A 22,703-nucleotide genomic window follows, 5' to 3' on the forward strand; every position below is an offset into this window, starting at 1 on the left:
CTTAATGTCAATATTTTTCTCCACAAATATAGCAAAATACATTTTTCATTTAAACAATTTCTTCTTCAAGAACTCATATTTCTATTAAAAAAAAAGAAACTGTATGAAAAAAAAGAAAGTTTCATGAAAATAATGCTGCATTTAGTATATAAAATGCAAAACATCGGTGAAAATAAAGATTGATAATAATATGCTCTGTTAACATTTGTTGTTGGTAAAACGTCTATTTCGATTCCTCAAAGGGGCTCACAATTTAATGTCCCTACCATAGTCATATGTCTTTAATACAGTCTAAGGTCAATTCTTTGGGGGGAAGTCAATTAACCTAACTGAATGTTTTTGGGATTTGGGAGGTAACCCATGCAGACACGGGGAAAACCTGCAGTGCTAAACCTCTGAGCCACCGTGCATGGGGTTTGAGCCAATACATGTAACTATAGATAAAGCCTGCCAATTTGAATAACTCATGACCAAATGGAAATGTTGGTATGACTTTATCCTTAAGCTACCCCTATCCTTTAATAATGATTATGGCATTTGATAACTTATAACAATGTTTACCAATAACAATATAGTCGCAATATAAGAAATTACAACTGTCATATCTGTAATAGAAAGGACAAAGTGTAATGAACACTAATTTAAACAAATTATCAGGAAGTGTTTGACCTTCCTCCCCATATTATGAAAAACAGGAATGGAAAAGCATTCTCTTAAAGTAAAAACCTCCTGTTCTATGGTGACAACAATGCTCCTAAATACAGTACAGTGAGTTAGCATAGTCACCCTAGGACAGGGCAGTGTGTTGCTAGTAGAATGACAAGATGAAAATGAAAGGAAAAATTGTACAATATGAGACTAGCATTGCCACTATATCTAGGGATTAATAGGCTACAATTTCTTACATTAGTTTGTGTTTAGGCACACTTTAACTGTAGGGAAACTGCAATGTAGACTCTGAGAGACCATCGATGCCGTACAAAAGCAGCATGTGCAATCTCTTCTTCAGCGGCAGTGACAGATTTTACTGTGTTGATATGGCACACAAAATAAACTGAACAAAAAAGTAAAAGAATTATCACTTCACTGCAGAAGGAACAGGCCATGTCTCTTCTGTAATAAAATAAACTTTCCTGCCTGTTTGCAATTTTTTAAACTAAACTCACCTCTCCTCACTCCTTTCCCGAATATACTTAGTCTATTTCTGGGTTTGGGATCTTTGGTCATTTTGAATGGACAGGCTGGAATGACATAACTCGCATGCATGAACACAAGAGATTGTTCATTCTTAACCAGCTATACCAGAACCGTACACTGAGCTGCAGTTTAGTGGACATTCAGCAGAAGATTAAAAACCGGCAAGTAAGTTAGTTTCTTTGCAAAAGAGACATAGCCTGTCCTTCCTCAAAAAAGTACTAACAGGTTCACACTTTAAAAACAAAAAAACAGGATTATTTGCAACCTAATTTAATTAATTTCAAGTAACTTGTTTAATTTACATTGAAAGGAGCTTTATTCATTGGGAAATCTAGCCATATAAAGCTGAACACTATAGCAGTACTGCAGAATGACAAGGCATTTTTTCTTCTACTATATATAGGTAGTCCCTGAGTTAAGGACATCTAACATACAGACGACTCCTAGATACGAACAGGTTTTCTGCTCGCTCATGTGCAGGACAGAGGCTTGATGGGGGGGAGGGGCGGTTTTTAGAAATCTTTTGCTAAACACAGCTGAGGTTGTGGGTGAGCTTAAGTGCTGAGCTGTTCTGCAACATCTTGTAACTCTTTAATAACAAAGACAAACTCTGCAGTTGTTTCTTTTTGCAAACCAAAGCACACCTTGCTCCAGAAGTTAATGAATGCCTAGGCTCCATAAAGTTTTTTTTTTTTTTTGCTTTTTGGTTTGTGGTTAACTCATGGTGAGAGTTTTATACAGTAACTGACAATACGCTGCCAAAAAATTTGTTTAAACAAATATCTGTTCTAATTTCATTTAATAAAATAATGTACCTGTTCCAACCTACATACAAATTTAACTTAGGAACAAACCTACAGTCCCTGTCTCGTATGTAACCCGGGGACTACCTGAACTATTAGGGCAGTCCTCCTCACTGTGCAGTTCCCAGTTACAGGAAGGAACCCTTAACACTTTGTAACAGTCTCATCCACTGACATATTACCCCTGTGAGCTAAGAAACATGCTTGGATAAGTGTGTAGTGTGTCACAACCAGAATTGTCTATGAAGCAGTATACTTTTTTTGGAGGCTTAAAAATTTTGGCAATCCCTCCCATCCCTAGAGGCGAGGTGTGTATTTGTAATACGGGAGTAAAAAGTTATGAGTGATGTGATTTCAGTGTGGGTTTCAGTTGCGATTATTTAAAGCTATGGCTGACTCAGAAGGAGTGATTATGAATAGTAGTAGGATAATCACTATGTAGTCATACACATTTCCACCATATTGGTACACATAAGGTCATAAAAGTCGAACACTGTATAGTAAAACTGGAATAAAATTAACTATTGCTAAACTATGCTACCCAGGAAAGAACGCCTCAATGTTACAGAGTTTAAAGATATGCACAACACAGATCAAATACACTTAAAGAAATGTATCATGCATCCAATACACATGTACTAACATATCCAAGCACAAAAAAAAATTGATACCTATGTTAAAAACTACTAAATAGAAAAAACATAATACAATGTAATACAGCTATAGATAAGCTTTATTGTAATACAGCTATAGCTAAGCACTAGCCTGCCAGCTGCCACATGTGAAGATGGAGGTTCTTTTCAAACCAGTGATGCCACACAAGTGTTTAAGATCGAGGGAACTGCACAAAGTTGTGCAATGAAGAGGCAGGTGTGAACAGAAGAGAAAATGATTCACCTTGTAAAGCACCAATAACCAGCAGCTTTGAGACTGCATTTGTATATTGGATGCATAGGTTTTGTGTTCTTTTTTCTTAATGATGGTGTTTAAGAAATGAAATTGATGATTTAGGTAGGGAGGTATCAAAACATATAACCTTTTTTTTTGTTGCTTTCTTTTTTTTATAGAACGATGATTCTGAATACAAGAAGAGATTTAATCAATATAATGATTCCCCAGATAAAAGGCATGTGACCAGAGATTCTGTCAATATTAGCCAGGTAATATAAGTCAATAACATGAGCTGTGTTTTTGTAATAAAACATAGAAAAGAAGCATTTTATTAAATAAAATTTAAATGTTATATTGAATTATCAACAATCCCATATCCTGTGTTTCTGAATTATAGATTGTATGTAGCAAATAACCTTTTTGCTCCCTTCTGTCAAACCCCAAATTCAGCAATAATTACCTTAACATAGCAAACTTAACAGTAACTTAACATCCAGCAAATAATTAACTCAGAAGTACATCCCCGTTTAGCAGGCATACTTCTATGTTTTGCAAATCGGTTATTTGCCTCCTTGATAATAGTTATTTAATGACAATTTCAGTAGGTTATAAATCTAGTTACATTATGACATCACCTTTATATTTTTGGAAAGTTGATAATAAATTTCTTTAAAGTCAGTACTAAGCACATGAATCTGTTGCATGCATCCATACCATCCTTATACGTTATAATTACAAATTACTTGTACATTTCATAAGTATATTTAGAACTGTTTAGTTGATTGTTTCATCAACTTTTGGTTTTTCATTTAGCTTGAAGAAGGCAATTCAATTCCCCAAGCTAAATATGATGATGGAGTCTCAAAACATAAAAGGTAAACTGTTTATTTACCTAATATAATTGGGTATCTAAATGCTGATTTTAATTATTTTTAATACATTTTGTGATAACCAATCTGTTACAGTTGGTCTACTTAAAAAAAAAACTCTTAATGTAGCAATGTATTACCTAAAAAATATATTTATCTTTAAATAGCAGTTCTTGAATTCAAGGCAAGTGATGCTGTCTTGGCCTAAGAAAGGTAAATAAATTGACAGACAAGACACATTAAGATCAAATAACTTACATGGCTGTATTTGATTCAAGTTCCATATAACTCAACTCAAACTGATGTTTCGAAAGGATACAGTGGTGATAAAATCAAAAGGTGCTTTCCAAATGTGTAAAATATTACAATACATTGTGGGATATTCTATCATAAACAAAAAAAAATACAAACGATAAGGCACAAATATCTGAGAACATTTTTATATTAATCAGTACTCTACAACTAATAGCACTATTATTAGGTATTTTTACCTGGTTGAAGTTTCCAATGTATACAAAAAAGGTAAGACAGGTAAATACTTCAAAACCTTTCAGAAAGTGATTGTAGTTAGTATATAGTTCATTGATCTAAAGTTAATGATTGTGATGAACCATTTCACAGGAAATAAACTGCATGGTACAAAGCTACCTAGACAAATGTATCATATTTTGGAGCTCTTTCTATGTTATGGTTCCAAAAGTAAATGTTTAAAAGCCTATTGTCTGTTGTTTAGAAGCATGCATGGAAGATGTGTAAAAATAATGTTATAATGATTAGACTTGTGGGAATAATATATACATATATATATATATATATATATATATATATATATATAAATATATATATATATATTTATTTACAGAATATACAGGTATATGTGTATACATACATACACTGACGTTCTGTAAAATAGTTGTGCCTACACTCACAATGCAGTTCTATGGATCCGATTTATTAAAGGAACAGATCATTTTTACTTATAGTGTGTATAGTATAGTGGGCATACGTGAACAGGTCAATTAGAATTTATTATGTAAATTTAGACCAATTAAATTGTACCCCAAGGTTTAGGACTTTGGGACATCTTATTTCTTATGTTGAAAATTAAACAAAACAATGCAGTGAGCTAAATGGATAGCTAAATGGATATTTGTCTTTTGTCAGCTTGACTATCTACATAACTTTTCTATATTTGTTTGTTGTTCTGAACCATTGCTATTCTGATGGTGTTGTGTTCCAAATTGGTCATCAATACTTCCCGGACAGAGTTAAAGCTTTATGGTCTGTTTTTTGTTTTTTTTGTCATATATGCATAAACTTTGGCATTTGAGTGATACCCTTTTTGACTAATGTACAAGCAATACAACAAAAACATTGTTTTGCAAAACATTCAAGTATTTGTTAAAACTATGCAACCTGCTGTCATAAAGATTACGCACAGGCTAGATGGAAGAGAGTCAGCTATGAAACAAATATTCACCATGGTAAAATTGTGGTTGATTAATTATCATATGTTTAAAGCTGAAGAGTGAACTCTCTCAAAAGTTCAAAACTATCCAGTTGATTTTCATTTCATTCTGCAGAAAATGTATACCATTGTAAATTTTCATTCCAATAGTATTTTGCCAAAATAGCAATGTTCTGGGGCTGCCAGGCATGTAATCAAGTTGCATCAAATAGGCTTGCACAGAAATAAAAATTTATGTGCCACCATTGCACAGCACAGTGGCAAAACCTGGCAAGAATACAGTCATTGCGTAGATGTGAAAGCCTACATGCAAGTGAACACTGGAGTGAGGAAAGGAATAGAGAACAATAGTTAAAAAAACTAATCTCAACTAAAGACTAAGGGTCTATTTACATAAGTAAATTGTAATGTTCCAAAAAGGGCATTTTACTGTTTAATGCTGCTATTTATTTTGAAGTGATACCCCAAAGCACGTGCGATTTAAGTGCAATACAATAAAAAACTTAACCATCTACATGTTGTGATAGGCTGCACTGAAAAACAATTTTTCATGTAAACTTTTAGTGAATTATTGAGCTTTGGCAGCCCATTTAAATGTTGTTGGGATGTTTAAAAAAGGGCAATTTTTCCACTCTGCGATGGTATGAACAGGGCTTTATGGAAGGATGGACATTTTAAGTGATTGATTGATACTAATTTTATAGGTGTAAACTACATCTAAATACTCCTAGACTGCCTAAACACAAGCAAATATCCAATAAAGTCATGATGAATGTAGACGTTCCTAACAACACTTAGGGCTCTATTTATAAAACAGGGAATCTGACATTCCCTCAAACATTCCCTGGTGGGAAATAAATACTGCCATTGAAACAGAAGGACCTGGAAGATTCTTATGAATGTTTGGGAAAATGCCTGATTCACTGTTTTATAAATTCAGCCCTTAATGTGTTAAGCTACGTACACACGTCAGATTTTTATCGCCCGATAATCGGCATCGGCCAATTATCGGGCGAAAAGCTGCCGTGTGTACAGTCGGTGTCGTCCATCGTCCGGACGACCGACCTGCCGGATCCACGGACGATGGACGACAGCCGATCGTAATGAAAGTGAAGGGGAGAGCGCACAGCAGGGTGCCGCTCCGTCGCTCTCCCCCTCCCCTCTCCATAGAGCATGAACGGTGCTGTATGTACAGCACCGTTCATGCATCGTGCACTCCCTTGTCGTTGGAAAGGATTGTGAAAGATCCTTTCCAACGACAAAAATTGGCAGTGTGTACGCAGCTTTAGAACTGCTGTATCAGAGCTTGTATTAAAGCAGATAGCAAGTGCCAAAGGCCATGTCATGGTATCACCTCTGTCATTGTATCATTTATTAGTAATGCTAAGTAAACTTTATGTTTCTTTCATCTCCTTATAACTTTCCCTTTACAGCTGGCTTGAAATGAAATATGATGCTGTATGTACATTCTGCAGGAAACATAAAACCATAATTAAATATGTCATCTATGGCATTTTGTTGGCAGGTAAGCATATAATACCACTGAGCAAAACGGCTTCAAAGATGGCTTTACTAACAAAAGGATAGTAGTTATTAGGTATTTATAGTACTTACAAACAATATATATTGAATTTACCAGATCATGTTCTTTCTTCAAGAAAAAATGGCAGTAAGCTTATGTTTATGTGTGTATACATAAAGGATAAGTTTTTCTCAGTAATGACTATTTAGTGTTTGGTAGATGCAAGAAGGTTTGAGACATTTCTGTAATTGATCTAAACACTTGAAATTCTCAAGTCTATTTGTTACATTTCTTCTTAAAGTTATAATGTGGAAGACACAGCAACAGTAGCTGAAACACCAGCTTTCCAGATCAGGAACAGCTTTGGAGTGAAAAGATTTCACTCTTGCATTTGATTTAAACAACTGCAGTGGCTTCATGTGGAGTTCCTAATATCTGGAGGAGAAATGCTTCTTTCTTTGGCTAAAGCTACATACACACTTCCAATTATTATCGTTGGAAAACGAACGACGAACGTTCATGCACGATATATATGAACGATCGTATAGCACCGATCCTGCACATAGAGTTAACGACACGATCGTTCGTAGATATTGTACACACAATAGATACGATCGTTTGAGCGATAGAGGAACTATGTGCACGACAGGAAAGTGAACGGACGTTCGTTCATCACGCATGCTCTGAACATGGACGATCAACGAACGACCGCACACACGAACGATGTTTAACGATCGTCGCCCAATCCGATCCGTCGGTCCGGTCGTTCGTTTCCAGCGACTTTCCTCGTTCGTCGGCGTCGTTGGTTACTTTTTTACGAACGATTTTTTGCCCAATCGATCGTTCGTCGTTTGATTGGAACGATAAAAATTGGAAGTGTGTACGCACCTTTAAAGGATGAAAAGTTTAGTGGGGATTAGCTGAAGGTTAGCTGATAGTCCTGACTGTAATGTTCTGCTATTGGATTGGAATTGTCTGTTTCTGGCACTCCTGCCATAACCCTCACTCCTACATGTTTGAATTGTAATGAATTACCCCTAGGCTGAAGGTTTTTGAGCCTTTGTGATTCTTTAATCCACACTACATGGAAGACCCAGAGAAATTAGCAGCTTCTGCAGGGGTATACTTGCAAAGTCAGGAACATGTCATCCAAATCCATTAGGAAAATTACAGTGAGCATTTACCTACAGCAACCTTGCTAAAATCCTCATCCTTACAGGCAGAGAAGGAAGAAACTTTTCTCAGGAGTGACAGTCCCTAAAATTAGCTTCTATGGGCTTCTGTACCTTTTCTTTGGGTCTTTACTCCTGTAGATTGTCTATTCTTAAAGCCGAATCTCACAAAGAACCAGGCTCATCATCCCTGTGTTCCATTGCCTAGGCCCCTTTATGAATAAATAAATTAACCTCTTGTGCCTTAAAGAGAACTTTATACAAAAGGGGCGCTACAATTATGCAATGGAGGAAGTAACAGCAATAGCCTGAACACTGGGTGGCCTGAGTAACAAGTAACAGTTTTGGGACCTATAGAAGAAAAACCTTAGTCCTGAGTTATCAATGAATACTGTATAAGAAGTCAGGGACTTGCTCAATCCACCAGATCTCTTTTTGGTGGACTGCTTAGGAGAGAGGCTGGGAGAATTTTTTTATTATTTAGTTGAACTTCCTATGGGCCCAGAAGTGTGAGTGTGTGGTGAATAAAAAATCTTGTTGATGTATAATGGTATAGTAACTATTTGGTTGCTTGTATATTTTCCAGTTGTTTCTATTGTTGCGCTTACTGGGCCTGATTTAATAAAGCTCTCCAAGGTTGGGGAGAACACACTTTCATTGGTAAACCTGGGTGCTTCATCCAGCTTTACTGAAAAACAAAATATCCTATCCAGCCTTAGAGAGCTTCAATAAATCATTCCCATTGGGTATGATTTAATAAAGCTCTCCATGACTGGAGAAGATAGGCTGTCATGGGTGAACTTGGATGATCTAGCAAACCAGGAATTCATCAGGAACCAGGATTGAAAACATTTGCCAACTAGAAGCAAATGATTTTTAGGAAATCCATTCCAGGTTTGCTAGATGACCCAGGTTCTCCATGATAGCCCATGATCTCCATTCCTGAAGATCTTTATTAAATCACGCCCTGTTCTGTGATTTTTGTGAGATTTTACTTGTAATTTGTTTTTCTTTCAGGTTTCCTAGCAATGGTGATTGCCGCTTGTGTATTGAACTTCAGAAGAGCATTGGCTCTGTTTGTACTCACTTTACTGGTCATCTTTTTTGTATGCTGGGATTTATTTATTGACAGATATGAAGGCAAAATTGTAACATTCTTTTCACCTGTTGGAGCATTCCTCAAAAAACAATGGTTTTGGATAAAATGGTAAATAAATTTTATTGCTGGATTTAACTTATTTCACATCAAGGAGCCGATCTAAAATTGCAGCAATATCGTATGCTCTCTAACATCATTATTATAACAATGAATATTTTTTCAATGTCATTGAAAAATTATTGTGTTGAATTTTACACCTGCTGTCTTATTCTTAGGGTAATATGGCTAAGTCTTATTGCTGGCATAATATTGTGGCTTATTTTTGACACTGCGAGAATGGGAAGCAATCAACTAATTTCTTTTGGTGGCCTGGTGATGTACATTCTCCTAATGTTCGTCTTCTCTAAACACCCAACAAAGGTATGGAACAAATTAAATATAAACAAACAAATCTGCTAACTAAAACAATAAATAGGGGAAAAAATTGCATTGTTTTATTTTGAAAGCTGCTATACATATTATATATGTATTTTAGCGATAGGTGTTGTAAGGCAAAAAATATGAAAAACAGAAAAACCAATTTGTTAATATATATATATATATATATATGTTTATATACTACACTATATATAAATTTGTGTGTATGTTTCTGTTTTAATTTTGTGTTTTTCCCGGTCTTGTAAACATTTCCAGTAGGCATTTCTTGCGGGGGCTACCGGGACATATCATGACTAGCTTCCCTGAGGTTCTCAGAGTTCTAAAAGACCTTGTGAACGCTTTTTTTTTTTAGGGAAAGGAAAAATCATAGCAGTGGCCTAATCATCTTTGATTACTCCAAGCACACACCACACCCTTTGCTCACTAAACAGGCTTTCCCAGTGCATCTGTCATAATATAATAAAAGTTCTGGCAAAAACAGCAAAAATTATGAAGTTTCTGGTTCTGATGCCTCTGGCAAATTTTGATAACAGGTTGTTAATAAACACATACAGTCAAGATTCTAAACAATATCCTGGCTTAAATTTACTTTTCTGATATTTAGTCATGGTGGCATCCATCTGGATATGGATCTGTCCCCTGCCCAATGATGGGACCAAATACAATATACATTATCCCCCCATTACCATGAGGCAGCAATCTTGTGACTATACTCAAAGCCTCTGCTATGGTTAGTATGCTGACATTTATAAACAGACGAAAAAGAAAATTATGGTAGGTAAGTAGAGAATTTTCCAGTTTTCTGACACAAGTATGTTAGCATATATATTGAACATAGCACACCAACAAACAGCTTAAGTGTTTTAAATATTGGTACCATTCTAAACAGAACTTCCAAAAATCCACAGTAATCAAAGTGAGCCAATTTGCATATGAGGGCACTAACAGCTCTGGTATGTTATATCATTAGGAAATGCCAGGGCCACCCAGATGACCTGAGCTAAAAGGCAAAATGCCACACTGCAGCAAAGAGTGAAGAGGTACAAACAGCACAGTACCATATCACTTCCCCATTTAAAATGAGGAGAAGCTACCCAATAAAGTGTCTTTAGAAACCTGATCAGGAGAAACTTCATGTTCCGGCTTGAACCCATACAGCAGAGCAGAAAATGCCAACCAAGTGGGAACATTCAGCTAAGGGGAACATTCTTCAGTTAATGATCTCAAAACTCTCTGCGTGTGTGGGGACAAATAGAAGAACACTTACCAACAGATAGTAGCATCTTCTCTGTCAGTAAATAAATAATATATATATATATATATATATATACACACATACTGTCAATTATACTACATTTTATTGTGTGATGGAAATTAAAAATAATGTACATGTTGTTAAAAGTAGACATTAAGCTATTTTAATTTTTCAAACTTTTCAACAAAGTTTCCTTTCTTTATTCAATTAGGTGAACTGGCGACAAGTGTTTTGGGGTGTTGGGCTACAGTTCCTTCTAGGACTTCTAATCCTAAGAACAAAGCCAGGGTATGATGCCTTTGATTGGCTTGGGATACAAGTGCAGGTAAGAGCTTATCATGTTTAACTATACAATATACAATACAATAAAATACTCAGCATAATGAAATCATAATATTGCTCTTTCTTAGCATAGGTAGAGAAGGTGTCCACAGGTGTATAAGCATCAACATAGAAGGCTGGCCCCAGGGCTGCAATTTGAGTCTTTGAATCATTATCATGGTAATACTCTGACCTGCAAAAAGCATTCATTAGGGGAAATGTTAAACGTCTCACCTTCTGCCCTGTTGTTGTTCCAGGTCAGTGACTCCCTATGGCAGCCCTGTAGACTGCATCTTTAAAAAAATAGGAAATACCTGCTTCTATAATATTATCACAGGTATTTAAAACTAGCAAGAGAACCACAAGCAAAATGTTGGATAATTGAGCAATAAAGCAAAATATTTCAGAAGCCGAATGGAGAGTTTACAAAAAAAAAGTATATTGTGTCTATTTGTATAAATATATATTTGTTGGGCAGTATGCCAAATTCACAAATCTCAGAACTCTGGTTAGATGTTAGTTGCAAACACTCCTTCAAGCCATAATTTAGGAAAGGTATCAAATTCTTCTGTAGCCTGCTAATCTTATCTCCAATCAACACCAATTACACCGATGGCACTTTCACCCTAAACAAGCAGCCTTTGAAATGATATGTTGAAAGGCCCTTGATATAATCTGTGGCCCACTGATGTTGATGTAAAGAAAAAAGTTCCTATTTTAATAGTGACCAAATGTAAGAGCTAGTGAAAATAGTGATCAGGACTGGTGTTGGTGTTCGAATTCGGGTTGTCCTTATATTGGACCCGAATATGGCTGTTTGAATTTGGATAGGCCCAACCCGAAAAACACGGGATTCATCAGCGTAAATTTGTGTGTAAAAAAATCTGTTAAAAAGTTTAAAGTAATTTATTGAATGTGTGTGATTTGTTTAACTAACTTTTATTTTTTTACAGGTTATCCCACAATGACAGGATGATTCCCACAGTGTGGGATCCCCAGTGTGGGATCCCCGGGCAATAGAGTTTTAATGGGGACAAGTCTCCCCATTCATCACCTCTAGTGCTCTGTGATTGGCTGAGAAAAGGTAAACCCTGATGACAGCCCAAGCGTTGTCAGGATTTTCCTTTCCCCAGCCAATCACGGAGCACTAGAGGTGAATGAATGGGGAGATTTGTCCCCATTTAGGCTCTATTGCCCCTGGGATCTTCTCAATGAATGCATCCGCAGTCGCATTGATTGAAAACAGTGTGCGATCGGCGGCACTAGAGGTTAATTAACCTCTAGTGCCGGGGACCTTCTCAATGAATGCCGCCACATTGCATTAATTGAGAACAGTATGCGATCCGCGGCACTAGAGGTAATTACCCTCTAGTGCCACCGATCTTCCTAATGAATGCGGCCGCGGTCGCATGTATTGAGAACAGTGTGCGATCCCCAGCATTAGAGGTTAGAGGTCCCAATTCAAAACCTCTAGTGCTCTCTGATTGGCTGAGGAAAGCTTTCCTTAGCCAATCAGAGAGCCCTGTCGCTATTCCTAGATGGAGTTTCTTGATCCAGGAACACAGGACTCCTGTGTTCTTGGATAAAGAAACTCTATCCAAGAACACCTACAACTAGTAAAGGGCTGCAAGAGCAATCAGGGGAGCGGAGCTGTCAGCTCTGCTCCCCTGATTGCTCTTGCAGTTCTTCACAGTCCTGAAAATTAACCCAAATTTTCCCACCATTGACTTTATAGGTGTTCAAATTCACCCAAACAATATCCCCCTATTTGATCGAATAGCTATCGAATAATGAGATATTCAACCAATACTAATCAGGATGACAAAAACATATTCTTGTAGATGACCCATTTTGACTCAATTTTCATGGGCATCTGTTTACAAATGTGTTTACCATCCAGGGCACCGATACAATTAGGTAATTGGGCGTGGTGCTAGAAATTTGCTGCATTATTGGTTGGTTTGCTATAAAATGGCACAATTGTTTCCTGCACAATTGTCTGCACTGTTGACAATGCTAAGAGGAAGTGAAAGTGCAAGCACCTGCAGAAATCTCTTGTGTCCAGAAACGGTATATATCCTATAGAGCAGTGGTTGCCAAACTTACGGACCTCACGAACCACTAAATTCATAACCTTAAATCCTGTGGAGCATTAATATGAAATGTTTTCGAAAGAAAAATACATTTTTAAAAAATGATCTTCCTAATGGTTCCTGATGAGGACTGTGGGGCTCTGATTCATTGATCAGCTCATTGTTAAGTGAAGTATTACTATTGTTACATTTATCGTTAGTTGCATTATCTTATTGTTATTACTAAAGAAATGCAAAATATTTGTTTCCTTTTACTCACTCATTATGGATTTATTTCATCCCAATCTAAGACCAAACAAGAAATGATAGTTATCAAATTCAAACTATCTGATGCCAAAAAAAATAAAAGTTAAAGAAAATACACAGTTAAGGTCATACTTACTTAAAAGAGCTGAGATCTGAGAAATAAAAAAATAAAATAAAACAATCGGATAAGAATCGGTATTCTCGGAGCGGGGTGTCAGCAACGGTTGCGTAATACAATTTAAGACTACACTGATGTCACGCTGCGCCTCTCTTGTTTTTCTATCTCTAGTACAGTGCGTGAATTTAGGCGAAAATTGTCATTCAGAATATAAGAATTTATTAGAATATTATTTTTGTTTTATTATTATTAAAACATAAAAATTGCAAATAATGTCCAAATTACCTGTGGAGCACCAAAATTTTCTTGCGGACCACCAGTCCACGGACCACTGGTTTGCGACCACTCCTATAGAGGTATAGTTTGTTTCATTGTGGTAGTGTGAGGGTACACAACCTGAAGGGGATCATCAAACCTGAAATGTGATGTCTTGTAATCCACAAACATCCTATGGTACCTTCCAAGATCAGCATATATAAGTGGAAAGGATTCCTTTTGGCCATTAGCTAAGCAGCCAATAGATGCCTTCACATCTGATGACTTCCCAACAGCCTCTTACTTTTCCAGGGTTAAAAAAAATGAGGAAATCAGTTACGGTACTTTGCAAGCAGCCACAAAGACACTGAGTTCTGGATTGCCACTCTGTTGCAAAATTACTTTCTATTTCCTTGTAAATGGGATTCAAGGAGACAAACAGTAAACAACAAGCTTTGTCCTTTACAGGCTTAACATATACCATGTTTTGTTAGCATTAAATATGCAAGGCTGTGTAACACTTGTCTGAATTATCCTTACACCTTCACATTACTTCATTCAGACATACATCTAATGATAGGTTCACCTTAATGATGATGGTAAGCATTAAATACCATAAAAAATAAATCGTTTTTATTTGTTTTGTTTTTGAATTATTGTTTTTTGCCATACCCATGGGTCTATAGCATGCACTATATAAAAAAACTTTTTTTGAAATAAAAAATTCATTGGAACCAAAAGTCACCAGGAGAGTAGAGCCCATTTGTTTCCTAAAGCCTATATGCTATGCAATGGTCCTGATTTATTATTATTATTATTAAACAGGATTTATATAGCGCCAACATATTACGCAGCGCTGTACATTAAATTTATTAAAGCTCTCAAAGGCTGGAGAGGATACACTTTAATCAGTGAAGCTGGGTGATCCAGCAAACCTCTCAATGGCTTGTGTGTCAATGATTGCTCCCTTGTAGTGCTACTTTCAGATGATACATGATGATACAAAAACTAGACAATACTGTAGAAACAAAACAAGCTGGTGATTTAATAACCTTTTGCAACCCCACAACAGATAACTACGGTATGTTAGTAAACACATAGCTGGAAACACTTCATGAACATGTACTTGGCTTGTTTCTTAAGTGGTTTTAGCATTCACCCATGACTGTCAGCCAAGTGAATGTCAAAACATAAATCATAGACCAGTGGAATAATGATCCAGTACAGAACAGTTAGTAAGTGGGTAAATCTGCATTAGCTCTAAATAATGTGCAAGTTTAACCCTTATAGTGTTTTTATCTCAAACATAGTTATGATGCTTGGTGATGCCTTTATTTTCTTTTCTCTATACAGTTCAAATATTAACCAGAACATTTTCAGCTAGTTAGTACACACCAACTCAATTAATTTATTTTCATATTATAGGTAAAAACAAAGTTTTTTTGTGGCATTTATTTAGTGCCAGATTACACACAAGGTATTCTCAGCAGATACCTAGGGAAAGGTGGGTGTTCTGGAAACATGGAACGTCTGCCTGACACCAGCCTCAGTACTCAGAAATAAACACCTGTGCCTGCCCCAGCCCTCCCTGCTGTTTACATGATGCCCCTACGATTAAGGAATTAGCTGCGTGCCTGCTCGCCTGTACACACCAGTAACTCCTACAACTTTATACTTTGTAAAATAAATTGTCTGGTGGCAGACTGTAAGGCTAAATACACATGTGCAATAATTGTTGTCGGAATATATCTTTTACGATTCTTTCCAACAACAAACAACTGTATGATGCATGAACGAGCGCTGTACATTTGGCACCGTTCTGTTCTATGGGGAGGGGAGGGGGAGAACGGGCAAGTGGCACACCGCTGTGCCCTCCTCCCTTTACTTGCATTACGATTGTACGTTGTTCATCCATGAATCTGCCAGGACGGTCGTTCGGACGATGGACAACAAGCACTGTACACACGCAAGTTTCTAGTCCGATATCAGCCCTGAGCCAATTCGGACCATTGCGCATGTGTACCTAGCCTAAACATAGAAGTGAACAGTTCTGAGCACTTCCAAGTCAGTGCAATCAATCTCTTGACTCAACTGACAGAGTGCAACAAGAAAGACCAGTTATATCCAGTAATCATTTTTACAGCATAAGCAACACTGATAAATAATATGATCAAAATGTCTTATTTTTCATGGAAGTATATCTTGAAGTTAATTAGCTATGTGACAGTCTGCGCAATAATTATTTGAAGTGATAAAAATTTCCATGAGTTCAAATTAGCTTTAGTGATAGTATTTGGAAGCTATATCCCGATATCCCAAGTTCTGTTAGCTAGAGTTTGCATTTGGTTATATAAAATATATATTAGAAGCACAATATCAATAAAACCAAGGCATTATTTATTTAATCTTTCATTTTTTTCATCTTTTTAGACCTTTTTGGAATACTCGGACACAGGGTCGAAATTTGTATTTGGTGATAAGTACCTGGACCATTTTTTTGCATTTAAGGCGAGTCTTTATTTTTAAACTATTCATAAATTTGTTTTTCTATTCTTTTTGTTGTTTGTAGAAAAAAAGGGTGAGAAAACACAATTTTAATTCAATTTGCAAAACCAAGACACCTAAAAAATAATTTAAATGTAAGCAAATTGCAAAATAAAATCATACATTTCTAGTGGTAACATTAGTTGTTAAAACCACTCATCCAAGAAAATGTTAGCTTTCTTGCCATAATTACCAAGAAAACAATAAATGTTTCACTTCAGTATCATATCACTAAATTTCAATTGACTAGTCCATAAATAGCCCATAACTGAAATGTAAAAATGTCTTTGAAAGTAAACTTGTTAAGATGATATTTTTTTATTATTATTATTATTTTATTTAAAAGACCACAAATTCCCTAAAACCAAAGTTGACATACTGTAGAGTAAAATGTAACCTACTCTTTTGTGACTGTCATCCCTCACAGGTCTTACCGATTGTTATATTCTTCAGCATGGTCATGTCAATGTTATATTACCTTGGATTCATGCAGTGGCTCATTAAAAAGGTGAATATTTTATTTTTCTCATTTTGTTGAGTATCTTATAGACCAACATTTAGTTCAGTTTAATTACCTTTTACTTGTTAGGCATAGGCAGATGTCAATATAAAATGTTTGTATTTCAAAGATTATATTGAGGTTTCAAAAGCTTTAAAGCTACAATACTTTTTTCACAAATTGTCTACATATATAAAAAATATAACAAAACTGAGGAATCAAAATTATCACAAAACAAAGTTTCTTATGAAAAATTAGTATATACATAATATAAAACATATAATAATATAATATAGTATATTATTTGTATACAATCAAAAAGAAAAAGACAAAGTGTCACTAAAACCTGGTTATTACATTTAATAACTATATTATTAACTGTGTGACTAGAAGTATTCCTCAAGAACAAAGCATAATATAAACAAACAATAATCAAAAAACAGAGTAAAAGATGAAAAAAAAAAGGAGAGACGTGAATGAGTACTAGAGATGAGCGAATCAAAGCTGATGAAGTGGCATTCAAACCGAATTTCTGGAAAAATTTGATTCACTCTGAATTTCCTCGCGATTCGTGGTAATGAATCACAATTTTTCCTGAAATGGTGGCTACACGTGTGAGGACTTTAGGGATTCCACTATGATCTCTGGGCACTACAGGGGCACTACAGACTTGTCCCCATTCATTACCTTTAGTGTCCTGTATTCTTAGATAGTGAAACTCTATCCAAGAATACATAGTGCAGCGCTGCAACAGCAATCGTGGTTGCCGTGCCGTGCATAGAGTTTCTCGATCTAAGAATACAGGACACTAACGGGGATGAATGGGGACTTGTCCCGTGTAGTGCCCTGAGATCGTAGTAGAACTGCTGAGGTCATTTGCAGTTCAGTTTCACAATGTGACGTCACGTGGGAAACTGAACTGCAGTCCTCTGCAGTTCCACTACATTGTCAAGGAATTACAGGTGATGAATGGGGACTTGTCCCCATTCATCACCTGTAGTGCCCTGTATTCTTAGATAGAGAAACTCTATCTAAGAATACGTAGTAGAAGCACAGCACGGCAACAGCGATTGCTGTTGCAGCGCTGTTCTATGTATTTATAGATACAGTTTTACTATCTAAGAATACAGAGCACTACACGGGATGAATGGGGACTTGTCGGTCTTGTAGAGTGCAAGTAAGTTTGTCATTTGTCATCATCCAATTCAATTTTTGCTTAATAAAATCAAGGGGGATAGATGATGCCTTCCAGTAACATGCAATCGTGATAGGAGCCGTCGATAAAATATATTTAAACAGTCTACAATATGCTCTAGGAACCGAATCTGCTAACTCTCTGCTAAAGCTAATCTGCTAAAGCACTCTCTACCTGTCTTGGAAGGGTATTTTGTGTAATTGTGAAGATAAGATTATAAATGCCAATCTAGATTCGTTGAACTTTGGGACATGTCCGCCATGCATGAAACATGGTGCCCGAATGTCCACATCCCCTATAACACAATGAGTCTGGGCGGGCACCATGTACCATCTTAACAAAACTTTATAATTAGCCTCTATCAAAGAAGTATTTAAAAAAATAGAAGGCAAAGAAGTGGCCAGCAGTTGCCAATCTTGTATATCTCCCACTGGGTCATATAAAATAATTTTTTGTCACATGAAAAAAGGGTACTATAAGCTATAGATATAGCTTCAATGATTAAGCTACAAGATTTTTAAAAAGCTGTGCTCTGATAGGGGGGAGATAAACCCTTTGGTTTAGATTAAATAAATGATCCAATTTGACAGAAATAGAACATTTCAGTAGTTGGAAGAACAAATTTGTCCTGAAAATGGGAAGTTCTAACAATACTTTTACCATCCAAAAAATCACCTATACGGTAGAATCCTTTATTACACCACCACAATGAGCATTCCTAATCACAACCAGGGGGAAAATCTGGATTCTGCCATAAGGGTGTTAAAGGGACATATTGAGAGTGTAAATTTTGGTTAGCTTTCTGACCATCCCACACAGAAAGTGCACAAGAAAGAGAAGGACAGAGAATTGCTGGATGCATTTTGCTCAATGTCCACATTAATGCATCAACCTACTAGATTGCAAGCTCTTCAGGGCAGGGTCCTCTCCTCCTGTATCACTGTCTGTATTAGTCTGTCATTTGCAACCACTATATAATGTACAGCGCTGCGTAATATGTTGGCGCTATATAAATCCTGTTTATTAATAATAATAATTGGAATTGTTGGACATGACAGGGCTTCTAAATCAATCCATTGAGGGCAGAGTATTTTGGCCCAAAGCTTCTATCTGAGCTGCCCTGTAATATAAACTGTTTGAATAAAAATACTATCTGACTATTCGGATGTTTACTAATGTTAATGGTGTTCACATTAAGCACAAGCTAAAGTACTGATAACACTTTGTACATGGTATTATAAAGACACATGGCAGGTTTCATCTGATGTAGGCTTCTGGGACCTTCTACACATTGCTTTCATGCTACTGATAGAACTAGGGGACAAAACAGAATATGACATAGATAATGGATTTCATTAAAGGCATGAACAAAAAAGTGTTGTTTCTTTCCAATGCCCTCTGTAACAGTTTTATTACTTATTGATGCTACTGGTATTTTTTTATTTTCCACTCTAAACACATACTGCTGTTCCTTGTGCACCTGTAGACAGGGTAAAGGGTAACCTTAGGAGGATGTAGACTTTAGGAAGAAGAAGTAGACTTTGGGTAAAAAACTAACAGATTAAATAAATATCCCCCAAAGGTTTGAGACCCTTATAAAATCATCTTTTTATAAAATCAAAGTTGACTGTTGTCAAGCATTAATGCATGTTTTTTTTTATCACCTGCAACTGCCACATTTGTTGCAAAGTTCTACATGGTAATGATGACAAAAAATAAGGTTTTTGAAAAAAAAGAAATACATCTGCTTAACGCTATCATTACATAGAATTACCAAATACAGTTATCAGAATATTTGTCTCCAAAGTTCCTGTCAGCTTTGGCTTTTAAGAAAGAAAGTAATGGTTGTTACAGCTTATGTTCGGATCATGGTGCTCACAATCTGTAAGTATTTTCACTTTGCCAAACTGCTATATCAGTTTCATTGTATTTGTCTTTTTAAGGTTGGATGGGTAATGCAAATAACTATGGCAACATCTCCAACAGAATCTCTAGTTGCAGCAGGAAATATTTTTGTAGGCCAGGTAAGCCATTTTTGTTCATTTTTCTTTTCAGTTATTTTCTACATAGCATTTGCTTCAAGTTTAAAAGAAAGGTTTTCTAGAAAGGGCTTGTGTTCACCTTAAATTGGTTTTGCATTCCCATACAGGCCTATATGAATACAAACTTCACTGACATAAAAAAAGCAGTCAGAAAGGGTCGGCAGGAGGAGTGGGCACATGCCTACTGTCCCCTCTTTTCTGGTCATTCAAGATGTATGCTTTGATAAGGGTCTACTTGAAATTCCATTTAAAATGTAAAAATGTAAAACTTTTAGGCATACCCCAAGCATTTTATAAATATTGTTAATGTTTTCTCCCAAGCCAATGGTGCATTGCCCTTAGCACTGCCCAGTAGTTTCCCTGAAAGCCTTGCAAAAGATTAATTCTGCTTTGCCAATTAACTGCTTTGCATTCTGCCAAGTTTTCTGTGAATACCAGAAATCTCAGTGTATTGGAAATCAGTAAATCAGCTTATCCCTACTAGTTATTCAGGAGCATAATTATGCAACTTTTATTTGCAACTTAGATGGTATAATGATATTCTACTGAATAAAAATCTTCACTCAATCCTAGATTTAGCATTCCTAAATTGTAAGCTCTTCGGGGCAGGGTCCTTCCTTCCTCCTGTGTCACTGTCTGTATCTGTCTGTCATTTCCAACTTCTATTTAATGTACAGCACTCTGTAATATGTTGGTGCTATAAAAATCCTGTTTATGATTATTAATAATAATGTTTTTTTTTCTTGCAGACTGAATCTCCACTTTTAATTAGGCCATACCTGGAACATTTAACCAAATCAGAAATTCACGCTGTGATGACAGCTGGTTTTGCTACTATTGCAGGGAGTGTTCTTGGAGCATACATTTCATTTGGAGTGAGTATTGAAATTCAGTTGCAGCACGTGGATTCATGCAACATGCATAAACATGCTTCTCCCTTCCTCCTAAATTGCATGCTTTCATCAGAAGATTTAGGGGTAACTTTTTCTCCAGTGCACCAGTATATATGCAACATATATATTTATGTTTGTGCCATTCTTATTGAAATATTATTGTAAATGTTAACATATAGGACCTGATTTATTAAAGCTCTCCAAGGCTGGGGAGAATACACTTTCATCAGTGAAGTTGGGTGATCCAGCAAGCCTGGAATGGATTTGTTCAAAGTAATTTTCTATTTGTTAGCAAATGTTTTGAATCCTGCACCAGATATATTCCAGGTTTGCCAGATCACCCAGCTTCACTGATGAAATGTTATGCTCTCCAGCCTTGGTCATAATGTGAGGTAACTTTTTTATTTAATCTATTTTTTTAATACTAGTAATATCAAAGTAGTTAACTGTCATATTGTACATTCTAACAATTAAATTAAAAAAAACAGATAAACAAATCTGGAGCAACCCTGGTCAAGAATGGTTGGTTTCGATGCTTGTATAGTCTACACTATTTCCGTGGACCAATCACAGACGGTCTTGTAGAAGTAATTAACAAGTGAATCCAGCATAGGTAGTAATATTTTTTCTGTTGTGTTACTTCATTAGGATTCAATTGTGAGATATAAGCCCATGTATGGATCAATGGAATTAATTTACTAAAAGGGTAGAGCATATTCACTATATGCAAATTAGAATTTTATTTGACTTGGTCAGTGAGGTGAAGCTGTGCTGACTTTTTTTGTGTGAGCAAAATCCTATTTTTGGAACATGCCTTGCACAAGATTGGGTATTCATTGCAAAATGTGATTTCATTCATTAAGGCACCTGAAAATTCTCTTTGCAAAACATGTTCTTCAACTCCAAGCTGTTATAAGGGAGCTCTGATCTGTACAGGTAAATATAAGACAAGTTGTATACATGGTTTTATTGCTGGATATAAAGCTCAGTGTACTCAATTCCTTTACATTTTAGTTATTCTTCAAATTCAAATCAGTAAAACTGTTAAACAATAATTAGGATAATATAAAAACATTTTCATAGATACATTTGTGATGGTAAAAGGATATAGATTTACACTGTATATATGTTTTGAGTACTTAATAACCAAGATATTTTTATGGTTTTTTGCAGGTTTCTTCCTCACATTTGTTAACCGCTTCTGTTATGTCTGCACCCGCAGCACTTGCTGTAGCCAAGTTATTTTGGCCAGAAACAGAGCCTATAAAAATCAATATGAAGCAAGGTCTTAAGCTGGAGAAAGGGTAAGAGACATGTCAGAGGAAAACAAAAATGTTGGACTATGGCAGATCATCATAGAACCGAGATGTGGATACTTACCTCCCCCTTCCCAACCTTAATATTTAAAGTGTTGTTCAACTCCTGTGAATAATTTATATAGACAAATTGTTAGGAAGTGCTTATCGGACTGACGATTCGGTGCTGTGCGCCACCGCAGTATCCCACACAGCCTATTTTATTCCAGCAATGTCGCAATGTCACTTGCAGCAGCAAGGAGAATAAAGGAATAGCAGCATCCCCTGCTTCCCTTAAGCTGTGCAGCCTGATGTATTTTATCCGTATCCCCAGCACACACTCTGAGGCTGTAATTCTAACAATGCAAACTTGTCCCGTGAATTTTCTTGTCCTGGCCCTGCATAGTCATCCCCACATGCACACTTCCGGCCTGGGCTTTGCCCGTCATGTCAATCCTTCGTGCACCGACACACAAGGAAGTACCAAA

At 36.2% G+C, this 22,703-nt stretch overlaps 1 protein-coding gene across 1 annotated transcript in view; it reads left to right on the forward strand.

Moving 5' to 3' along the window:
- SLC28A3 (solute carrier family 28 member 3) overlaps nt 1-22,703 on the forward strand; it is a 42,388-nt gene that overhangs the window by 13,906 nt on the left and 5,779 nt on the right. Inside the window, exons 2-12 of the mRNA XM_072404087.1 lie at nt 3,068-3,160; nt 3,705-3,766; nt 6,662-6,753; nt 8,940-9,129; nt 9,297-9,441; nt 10,926-11,039; nt 16,178-16,255; nt 16,719-16,799; nt 19,929-20,009; nt 20,777-20,902; nt 22,094-22,224. Of these exons, the coding sequence (XP_072260188.1) occupies nt 3,068-3,160; nt 3,705-3,766; nt 6,662-6,753; nt 8,940-9,129; nt 9,297-9,441; nt 10,926-11,039; nt 16,178-16,255; nt 16,719-16,799; nt 19,929-20,009; nt 20,777-20,902; nt 22,094-22,224 (1,193 nt within the window). The remainder of the gene's footprint in view (nt 1-3,067; nt 3,161-3,704; nt 3,767-6,661; nt 6,754-8,939; nt 9,130-9,296; nt 9,442-10,925; nt 11,040-16,177; nt 16,256-16,718; nt 16,800-19,928; nt 20,010-20,776; nt 20,903-22,093; nt 22,225-22,703) is intronic.

The sequence above is a fragment of the Pyxicephalus adspersus genome, chromosome 3, assembly GCF_032062135.1.
Source record: "Pyxicephalus adspersus chromosome 3, UCB_Pads_2.0, whole genome shotgun sequence".
NCBI lineage: Eukaryota > Metazoa > Chordata > Amphibia > Anura > Pyxicephalidae > Pyxicephalus > Pyxicephalus adspersus.